General features: G+C 30.3%; 1 protein-coding gene across 4 annotated transcripts in view; it reads left to right on the forward strand.

Annotated features, from left to right (window-relative positions):
* The first annotated feature begins 265 nt into the window (after positions 1-265).
* The window catches only part of LOC126780774 (neprilysin-2), a 43,299-nt gene continuing 31,278 nt past the window's right edge, over positions 266-12,286 (forward strand). For all 4 annotated transcript variants that reach the window (XM_050505467.1, XM_050505468.1, XM_050505470.1 and 1 more), the window contains exon 1: positions 266-410. In XM_050505467.1, the coding sequence (XP_050361424.1) occupies positions 406-410 (5 nt within the window). In that variant the 5' untranslated portion in view covers positions 266-405. The remainder of the gene's footprint in view (positions 411-12,286) is intronic.

The following is a 12,286-nucleotide window of genomic DNA, read 5'->3' on the forward strand; positions in this document are numbered from 1 at the left end:
CACTGAAAGTACAATAGGTAGTTATTATTTATATATTTCATTTTAGTTATTCCGGGGATCCACCACTTTATGTTTAATATATAACTGTTTAATACCAATTAGTTCGACCTTCTCTGAATATTCTATCGGGTAACATCGTAGAACAAGGATTTATAGGTGTTTTAGTTTTTAGTTGGATGTGCTTAGGGTTGCCGGGACAAGAAAAACAGCCGAGAAGGGGAAATGTATAAAAGCGAATGCCGAGCGGGCGCGCGACTCAGTCGCACCGCGATCGAGAGCAGTAACGGCCACGACAGGTGAGCCGATCAGAGCCAAGACGCGGTCACTCAGTTCGCGATCCGCGACTTGTCCGAAGCCCGCGCGCCGTCCGCGCTCTTTCAACCATCTCGTTTCTCTTCCGTCTCTATGAGGTGAGCAATGTTAATTTTTATAATATAATTGCTCTGCAACGCGAATAATGTTAATTATGTATGAAATTTAATTTGTTTCTAAAAAAAACGTTTTATTAACAGGGGCGTTTCATTTTTGCCTCGTTTTATATTACTAATGGAATCGTTATCATTTATAATATAAATTTAAAATCACGTAACTATACTTAATAACTGTTATATGAGGATGTGAAAGCAAACTCACTATATTTCGTAATGCAACAAGTACCCTCTCTCGTCGAAGCTGTCACTGGATTTTTACACTTTAAAACTGCAATTTGTATTTTATCAAAATGTATATGTTATTTATTGATATTATCTTTCCGGATCTATATTAAAAAAAGTTCAGAGTTAATTTAAGTAAGAGTTGAAAAAACGAGTCTTTTGAATATAAATTATTCACAATCTTCAAAGCGAATTGATCGGATTTACATTCGTGTAAATATGTTTTTGTAAGCTTTTACAATTTTACAATATAATTTCGCAATATAATCATTTCTGTAAGAATGTAAAACAAAACTTTCTTGGAAAAGAAAAATTATAAAATATATACGATGCGATTGTATATTTATATATAGTAAATATTTAAATGTATAGTTTGTAAGAATAAAATAATGTAGGAATAAAACTTGTATTTCAGATGTACCGTTTTGTTTATCCCTTTTTTATTTATATAAAATAAAATAAAGAACGTAATTTCCAATCAAAATAATCACCATATTAATATTTTTATAATTAATAAAAAAAAAGATGAAATTAAAAAAAATATATAGATAATTAAATTAATGTAACGCTTCTCGTCCGCTTTCGAGTAAATATTGATCCCAGTGCAGGAGAATTTAAACAATACGAAGCCTGAGAAAACATCAGAATCAGAGGGTAAATAAAGTACACTTTCGGATTCCAAAAAAACGTATGTCGAAATTCATCGGTAAATCCGTCCAATTAAAGAGAAGCTTCCGCTGTTGAGCACAATATGGAGTACATTTCTATCTACTTGCTATTTTAACAAAGGATTTTGTTTCGATTATTATTTTAAGAAACGAAACACACTGAAGGCATAATTAAATTTTGTAAAAAAACCTTATTATATATAAAAAAAAACAAATGTTTTAACAATTTAATATTTTAAAAATGTTCGTAAAATTAAATTGAGTGCGTGAAATGATAAAATTGGAGCGTCAAGTGATGTAGCATACTGAGAAAATATTTTCTATGAGTATTTATAATGTTTGTATATTCAAACATATATACTTTAACAAAATAATTCTGTCATATTATTGTAATTTTCATGCAAATTCCTAACTTTTAAATGCTACTTCATTTTTAATTCATTAGTAATACATAAAATCGTAAAGCGTTTCGAATTATGTCAACGAGCTTCGTTGCACTTATCGAGATAATTATTTATTTATTCAGTCATTAATAATTTAATTTAGCCTGAATGGTAACTAATTGAGGTTCAGTATTTGGTTAAAATAGTAAATCTGACATTTGCCCATAATTTCTGAAATTACCGAAAAATATTTAACATTGTTAGGTACTTGTTTCGAAAATCGAATGCGTTCTGTATTCTATGCAACTAAAATATAACGAATGTCAAAAGTTATAACCGTATCCTATAACAGAAGGCGAATTTATTTGTTCCATGTTGGCAGATTAGATATGATTTGCTTTGTGTTACTTTTTGATATCTTATTACATGAATACGATATTTAACAAAAATAGATGTAAACGAAAATCATTTATATGAAATATATAATCACTATAGTTTAATATATAAATAATATAAAAGTAAGAAGATTTATAAGTAACATTTAACGTACCTACATTCCCACGTCCCACGGCTGAACAGACTCTCAATAACGAAAAGTTTAAAATCGTTGCATGTTTGTACACGTTACACCAGAATTTTAACCCGTAATCGGTTAAAATTCACGTACTCCATATCTTATGAAGAAACCTAAAAATGCATTTCAACGATGTTACTTATACACAACTTACATTAAATTTGAAATAAGGAAAAACACATTGATCGATATCAAACAATAGGAACTAAATAATAGTTACTTAGTAAGTGAAAGGAAATAATAGTTCCCGTAACAGAATATATATAAGGTATCCGATTGTCAAAGTATAGAAATATAAGAGTAGAGATCAAGGCACATCACAAGAAGAACGTAAGGTTAGTTTAAGTGCATTATAGATAACAAGATATACATGTGTTTATAATAATATATGTTAATAGGGTTAGTTTGTATGAAAGCGTTAGGACTGAAAAATATATATTGCATCACCTGAGCCCATTTATTAAGAATGTTTATAGACTATTTAAAAACGCACTCCGGGGTTGACGTAGTATATTTTGATGGGAGTGAAACCGTCGAGAACAGCTTGTCTATACTAATATTATAAAGAAACTCAAAAACTACTTACCCAATCTAAAATAATATTTCAAAGAAATATTAAAATATAACATTTATATAAAAGAAAGCTTACGAGTAACTTATATCATTTTCTGACGAAGTCGGGCGGGTCGCTTGGAAAATATAAACCAAGGCTTAGACTGAAAATGCCACGGATGCACTGCGTGAGGGGATAGAGATAGCGAAACACACAGCCTACCGGTATGAATTGCCAAGAACAATATATTTAGCTATATAAATAGTTCCCAATTAATATGTTATTTATTTTGATAAGGTTCAATAATTTGTGAAAATAATAAGCTAAATCTCATAAAAAAATCTAGCATATTAACACTACAGCCTATTTCCAGATTGAGACCATTAACTAAATTTATATGAAACTGCAAAATCAATCGTATCAGTAGTTTTTGCGTGAACCCAGAAAAGACAAACATACAAACAAACAAAACTATGATCTATGATAGTATGTCCATAGTCTCAATTAAAATTCGAACTAAATATATTAGATAAAGTATAATTTGCATAGAGTTACATAACACAGCAATTAGTACATAAAACTATCCGTGTGATAAAGTTCACGACGGTTTGCGATTTAGTACTTGATTATTTCGGTTCAGCCGTTAAGCCGTGTAAATAAGACAATAACTTTCACATTTATATGTTAATTATTTCAGAAAATGTTTATTCGTTCTCGTGACAATGCTGACCTTGCATACTTACATAGTATAAAATGCAATACATTACAATTTTATTTCATTTTAAATTTTCTACTCCGATCTATTTTAAAATTTTGCTGTACAATTACAATTATATTAGTTTCGGAGTCAGAGATCCACCAATAGTGCTGCTAATGTTAATAAAAACATTAGAGTTAGATAATACTGCAAACAAATTGTGTACATGAATCTTTTGGGTGTGTAAATAAATTATTATTATTATTACATTTGTAAATTTACTATAGGTATGTATATATTTTTACATGAACTGTATTTACTTTTTAAAATAAAATTTAATTAACATAAATAATCGAAATATTAATACCAATAAACTACCAATTAATACCAATAAAATGTTAGACGTATACTACCTTAATTATGAAAAATGTATGAATGTGTCGATATAAATTGAAGAAACCTTACAAGCAGGTAACAACTTGTCTTAAAATTAAAAATTGCATCAGTCAGAAAATGTACTCCTGGTATAGCTTTGTACAAACCCCTCTGAGTAGTTTATATTAAAAACTACTGCCCGTCCCGACTTCGCACGGATTAAATTTATACAAAGTCACTGCTCCATTTCCTCACTTAAAGATGAAATGTCCAAAACCCTTTCGTAGCGGTTGCTACGTTATAAAAACCCACGTTCCAATTTTCAGCGTTCTAGGCTAAATAGTTTTGACTGTGCGTTTATAAAATAATCCGATAGAAAAATCTATAAGTGTCAATTATAAATACTGATAAAAAAAACAACAGCCGAGTTTTTATTGTCGGTTCTTCTGAGGTCTGGGTATTTTCCTTTCCGAAACGTAATAGGTAGTTTTTAATTTGACTTTCAATAAGAAGCGTAATGGTACTTAATTGAGTATATAAATATGAATTTGTTACTACTACAACCAACTACCTTACCTTACTAGCTATTCCACCTCTAAATTCCACCTATAAACATCCATGATCACGTTGGACGACGCATTGACGGTTTAAGGAATGGGCATTTTATACTGATTGCTATTGTCAATGAAGATAAGTTAGGACAGTCGGTAGGTAATCAGTCTGATATTGTTTTACAATTAAAAAAAAGTATTAAACACATCTATTTATACATATACATAATTTCAAGCTTAATGGCATCACATTATGTTATATTAAACAATTTTCCTGGAAATATGATAATTAAGCCAACAGTTGCAAATTAGAAAGATCTTATTAAATACGGCGTCTGACGTAGGACAACAAAAAATATATTTTTTTTCACCTTCGGTTTTTACGTTTTATTAAACGATCTTATAGATCGAGCTAATTTATTGAATATTCAATCTTTAAGTACAAACAATACGGTATATTTTAGAAGGGCCGATAATGTTTTATTTTTTCTGTAAATTGTGCTAAGTACTTGTAACAATTTTAAACAAGTTATTTATTTGTGTATGGTTTTTGTTACGAAACCGCAACGTTTTTAGCGATACGGAACCTCTTTATTGATATTGTGAATTTAGACAAAAACTTATTTTAAAAGGTCATTGCTAAGTAAGTTGTAGTATACGAGTACAGTAAGAGCGTACCACACTGCTAGGAAAGAAGACGGCTTAGAGTTTTATCCACGCTAGAGCTTTATGTTTTTCTAGTTAGTTCTGTATTTCTAGTTAATTAATAATATTTTTTTAATTTCGAACAAGACAAAAGGCTTGCAGTAATAACGGCAAACGTATCGAAAGGAGAAGCACTATATTTTTAATTTTTTTTAATTGAAATATAAAATCTTGCATGTATACATTAAAAATGTATTCATGCAAGATTTTAAGGATTTTAATATAATATAATAAATAAATCTTATTCCAAGAGATATCAATTAGTTATATATTAAGCGGATATATATATTTATATATTTTAAGAAATTTAAATTTCTTTATAAATACTGATAAAATTATATATCAAATAATGTAATTTAAATTCGTAGTACAAATTTATAGCTTAAAACTTTTGTAATAATTATGTTATAATATTCTTAATTGACGTTTAACAGAGCAAACACAATGCGAATATAAGTTTTTATCTTGTCTGTTCTTTATGCTCATTTCAATCGGCGATCGAAGGCTTTGTGTGTATACAAAAACAAATATCAGAAGTAAGCGACTGACGTGCGGGATGTGCCGTATTGTGTTATTTGCAACTGAAGATATAATAGCTTTGGTGTATTTATATTTATCATTTCGTTTCGAGTCATTATTCAGCACCTAAGCCTGTAAATTAAACTCCTCATATGTGTTTTTCCCTAAAATTCCAGTCACGATTCAGCGCGACGAACTAACTGTTATTAAATTTTGCCGTCGACGTAATTTACTACGTATTGTTTACATTTATCATTTGATTTATTTTATATTTTATTTATAACTTTGTACTGAAAACTAAGTTATTATTCTCTCTGGTGTGTAAATTAGTTTTGGTGGCTGACTCGTCATGGGATTTTAAACATAAAACGCAATACAGTAAATGTTTAACGAATTAACATTTAAATCATTCTTTATCTTTTTGATAATCGTGCAAAATATATTATTTCGATATGTTATAAATATATAAATAAGAAACTATCACAAAATGTTTATCCTCCAGGCGTATTCATCGACGCTAATTAATTCAAAATGTACCGAGTAATTAGAGCGCTCTTTATATGAATTAATAATAAATCTGTTTATTATATTCATATTATGATTAATTATGTTCATATTATATTCAGATAAAATACAATTTCATACATATTAACTTCACGTGCCGTTTGTTAAGATTATTTATTCAACAACGTATCCATATTCCTCGAAGTACCAAACTGTTGTATCTCTCTTATATATTTTATGTTTCATTAAACTAGCTTACTGAGATTAAAAAACGTAACCTAATGGTTAACTTTATTTATTTAAAGCAAATTCGAAACCAGATTATACAAATGATAAAAAATTACGAATAAGTATTGTTTTTCATAAATATTACATAAATTCAATTATAAATAAGAATTTATATAATTGTGTATTACAGTCATTTTTATGAAGGTTAGATAAATGGAGACTGGTCACAAGGATGACTTTTTTTTTTTTTTATAGAATAGGAAGGCGGACGAGCATATGGGCCACCTGATGGTAAGTGGTCACCAACGCTCTTAGACATTGGCATTGTAAGAAATGTCAACCATCGCTTACATATCCAATGCGCCACCAACCTTGGGAACTAAGATTTTATGTCCCTTGTGCCTGTAATTACACTGGCTCACTCACCCTTCAAACCGGAACACAACAATATCAAGTATTGCTGTTTTGCGGTAGAATATCTGATGAGTGGGTGGTACCTACCCAGACGAGCTTGCACAAAGCCCTACCACCAGTAAAACTTGCTACCCACGCGATTCCTTTTGTGGCAACTTCTGTCACAGGGATCGGAGTGTTGGGCTATAGAGGTGACGAATGAATGGCAAATGCATTCTGCCAAGATTACAACGTTGAGACGGATCTGTTCAGTGAGGAGATTGTACAGAATACGAAATCAGTTCGCAAGAGGGTGTTTGATAGAAGCTTCCGTGACACAAAAGCTGAAAATAAATAGATTATCATGGTATGAACATACATACGTGCGTATTGATATGTAACAAAATGAATATTAGATATGGATGGTTACTTATTATGTAAGAGAAGAATCGAAAAAAAGAGCATGACATATGTGGGAAAGAGGAGGGTGAGAGTAATTGAAGATAGATATATAGATAGATGAATGGAAATGAAAAACTTGCGCACCAACCCCTAATGAATGAAAGAGAGAGAGAAGAATCAGAAGAACATCGGTATTGTTCGTTTATTTTTTATTTTTATTGAACATCTACTCCAGAATCATATCTACGCCTACTAAGCAAATGAGGATTTACTGATCTTTTGAAAATGCCATAGCTGTTCGTCAGGCACACTTTTTATGCCTAAACTTTTGATACGCTTCATGCTCCTTACATAAAAAGTGAACAAGGTTATTATTTAATCATTTGATGAACGAATTTCTGTATAAATATATCTTAAGGAGTTGCTTTGAATGCTTTAGTAGAAATAATACATATAAATTAGAAGTAGGATATGACTGATTGAAATACACCGCGATCTTGAATTGAAACGATCCTCGCGGGGAATCACAGTGAAGGCTAAGAACTTGAGAAAACAAGGAAAACTAATGTTCACTTAAAATGTGTGTTCACTCTTTGCCTGCTAACCTTTTTATTCGTGTACAAGGTTTCTTGCTTTAAAAACGAATTCGCGGTATTCGACTAAAATTATAAACATTTTATATACTTATTCTTTATTCTTATGTTTTTTAAGAACACTTACTATTTATAGGAATTACTCCCTATTAATTCCTCCAATTAGTCGGCTCCTCAACAATTGAATGAAAGTGAAATAATTACAAAAAATAATAATAATATATTTGTTTTTCTCTCGTTTTATATTCCAAAGCGCTTAATATAATAAAAAGGGTTATGTTATTTTACATATTTACGATAATTCCACTTTGTCAGTGCCCTGGCAGTTACAATATATAATTCAAGCGTGACTTGTAAACATTCGGTAAGGAATACTTCTGCGAAGCTTTTACCCAGCGAGAAAAGTAGCTTATGTGTACTTTAAATTTCATTTAAATCTATTATATGTTGTTTATTTAAGGAAAATGGTAGGAACGAAGTTGGATGGTTATAATCTTTCATATGATTTTCGTATATTTTATTATTTCGTAATAGATACCTACGAGATTTCATTAAAAACAAAAATCAAGATACCTAATTGTTGTTTTATAATAATTTGCTTTATTGTAAAAAAAGCGCTAATTATCTGGGAGACTCCACCTCGAAAGACTGACTAACAATTTACATACTAAATGCTTGTGAAATGGCACAGTTGTTATTGAAACATAAACAAACACATCACATTATTTTAACATAAAGAAAAGTATCACAAATGATTTGTGATACAAACTCAAGTTATCACATGATACATTGTTATGTATTATTATTATATTTTTTCCAATACGTTGGTAGCAGGAGAAATGAATGTCATTTTTGACGTAGGTTGTTCTTTTTATTATAATATATAAATTTACAATAAAATACTGCTTTGAAAAATTATTTTAACGATGTCGACAAATAAATATATCCAGGAAATATGCTTTACGTAACATAAGAGCTGATTAGGAAAATGCTAAGCATTGTGAGATCAAAATACTTGTTAAATTATATATGTAATTTGAATTTGCTTATCTGTTAAGTTTTCCGACAATCGTGAAACTCCGCACACGGATAGTTTCAAGCCAAGGCTTTTAATTCTATGATCCATCTATCCTTATCCCTTTCTGTAAATATATTAGTATTTTTTTAGGAACGCAGTCGTGGTTACATATAACTTATAACCTTGACGCTATTTATAAAACTGAGATTTGATAGTGAAAATCAAAATCATAAAATAAAATAAAACTTATATAAAAAACACATTATACGCTACCCACTCCTGAATGGACTAATAAAAAAAACTCTCAAATCAGTGAATAAATAAAATTTAACTATACATAAACTATGTATTCGGATTGAACTGTAAAGTTGACAGAAATATACCATGAGGTTCTAACACGAATGAATTTACTTCGTTCTGAAGTATTTGTTGAGTATCTATTTGAGAAAACCTCGCCCAGTTTATTTATTTATTTAGATAATTTACTAATTATATACATTTCACTTTAATGTAGGAATATTTACATATACATTATTTGCTTTACAAAAAATATGTAGAATATGATAAATATGTAGAAAAAGTTTAATGACAATTGTGAAGAAAGTAGCTGAGAAATAAATAGGTTATTTCACACACATTAATTCGCTACTTTACTCAATCGTGATCGCTTTTACTATTGTATTCAAATCGAACATTATGTATGAAGAGCGCAGTATATCACAGACGCAATACGACTTCTACACCATAAACAAAGCGAATATGATTCTGAAGGTATATTTATTTCCTACAGCTTTCAAGTGCCCCATCTTTGCGATCGGTGCGTCACGATCTTCAGGCGAACAACACTAGTCAACCATAAAAATGTCGATATTTTATATTATCGATTCGCCCCATCATCGTAAAACCGAAACGGTAGTAAACATTCTACGCTACACCATCAATGCATTACGTTCATTTTTATCAATTTGACATTGTGATGACATAAATAATTATCGTTACGATGTGGTCTTATGAATCTCAAACGATTTGCTCTCCTTTCATGATCAAAGACATTTACGGAATCATTTATATTAATCAATCATTAATTTTTTCATTCATTAAAATATGCATAATATGCTGTTAATATTAATATGATTAAGGTGTCATTTATGCTTCATAACAGAAATATTAAACCTCCTTAAAAAAATATGTGAAAATAATCGGTGTAAAATAAAAATTGTTATTTCTCAATGTAAATGTAAATGTCAAAGTAAAGAGAGTTAAGCTCTTTAATGAGTGTCTCGATAGTAACCTACATAATATAATAAAACATATTGATATCGAATAAAGTGGAGGCAGCCGAGATGGCCCTGTGGTAAGAACGCGTGAATCTTAACCGATGATCGTGGGTTCAAACCCGGGCAAGCACCACTGAATTTTCATGTGCTTAATTTGTGATTATAATTCATCTCGTGCTTTACGGTGAAGGAAAACATCGTGAGGAAACCTGCATGTGTCTAATTTCACTGAAATTCTGCCACATGTGAATTCTACCAACCCGCATTGGAGTAGCGTGGTGGAATAAGCTCCAAACCTTCTCCTCAAAAAGAGGAGAGGAGGCCTTTAGCCCAGCAGTGGGACATTCACAGGCTGTTACGGCGACGGCAGTCTGGCAACAAAATTTATCAATATTTACCTTGTATTTAACTAATGATAAAGTTTTCTTCTATTTATAAAAACAAATTAAAAGGTCGTTAAGTTAAAAACCACATTTTCTACATTTAACCTATTCCGTATCTCAAACGGATTAAGATCGGTGTCAATAAGATTCGACGATACATTTTCATTTGCTTCTCCGTTCTACTTTTGATTTTCCATTCTGGGCACTAAAATCGTGTTACACCATTATAATATTTATACCTATGAATATAAACGCATCTACTTTAATGAGAATGGCGCATGTGTAATTTCATTACACAGTTGCTTATTAAAGCCACGAGAGGATCGACTTGTCATAGTAAAAGAATTTTAGTGTCGCAGTATAAACGTAAATGTATAAACGAGTTTCAAATACTGCGTATTAAAATCAGACGTTTATATTTGAAATTTAATGCAGTACACGTTTCAAATGTTCTAAGATCATAAAAGTTCCTAGCTAAATATTAACTGTTTATTTAATAATACCAATCAGGAAAATAACACGCAAGGCTTTCTACTCGTAAGTATCCAATAAAAATACTGCGATACTTGAAAGTCTATTTGCTATCCAAATGTTATCTAAATAATATAACGGTTTGTAACAACTAGTTTTTATATATCGGTATATATATATATTTAACTACACTATATTACTTTAATCAAGTTATGTTAGATAGTCGCCCGCTAACATATGTCATATATGTCATAAGTCGCTAAAAGTTGGTATAATACAAATACAAATAAAAATACCACGGAAATTGTAGGTGACCATTTTTTCGGCATTTATAATTTTAATTCTTAATTTAGATATGTAAAATATTAATAAAAATGCCTTAAATTCTGATTTGAAAAATCACTGGACTAGTCTAGACTAAGTCACAAATTTTGTAGCGATTTCGCGTACATAATTGGCATGTACAAGAACCTAAATGTTGGATTTACTTTGAATAGAATTATACGATATGCTAACTTTTTTTTAGCTCGCACATGTGAAAGAAATGGCTGTATTTTAAGACGTGTCGAATAAGTTAAACTATAAGGCATAATTGTTTTAGCACGAGGATGATTTCTTTTAATGCTTTATTTTATTGAGCAATAGGAGACGAATGAACCAATTGATTAAATAATTAAAAAATTAAATAATAACGCTGGACGGTGAATCTTTAATTACAGAAGGCGATAATAAATGTGTACAACATTTTAAATCGAGGTCGGATTAAACAGAGAAGAATAGGCACTTTAGTGCCGGGGCCTCCAAAAGATAAGGAGATTATGAGTTTTTAATATAAAAAATGCACTATATAGTAAATACAAAATAAAAAGTATGGAAAATATGAAAATATTTTATTGTCCGGTTAAAAAAATAATCGTGACCATTTCTGGGCTGCGGAGCATTAGTTTAATTCGATCCTGCTTAAAATATATTGACTTGTATTAATTATAAGTAGTATTTTGTAATAAGTCTAAGAAAGTAAAGACTACAGGATTCAAGTCAGTATATGATTATATTTGAATTTTTGAGGCATCCGAAGACGGCTGCTGTAACGTGGCCACCCAGTAGACTTCAATGAGCGAAAACGAAATGCGTCATTCATTTACAACGCCCATCTACAATCGCACAATAATGATCGCTTTCAATTCGTTATTGATTTATTGGTCCGCGATCCCAGCCTTACACTATCAATTCGCTTGATAGACGTATGCCAAAAAGCTTCTTAAATTCATAGACGAATATCGATTTATTTATTTATCGGTTTGCGATTAAACGAAAATAATTTACGTTTTTATTATAA

The sequence above is a fragment of the Nymphalis io genome, chromosome Z, assembly GCF_905147045.1.
Source record: "Nymphalis io chromosome Z, ilAglIoxx1.1, whole genome shotgun sequence".
NCBI lineage: Eukaryota > Metazoa > Arthropoda > Insecta > Lepidoptera > Nymphalidae > Nymphalis > Nymphalis io.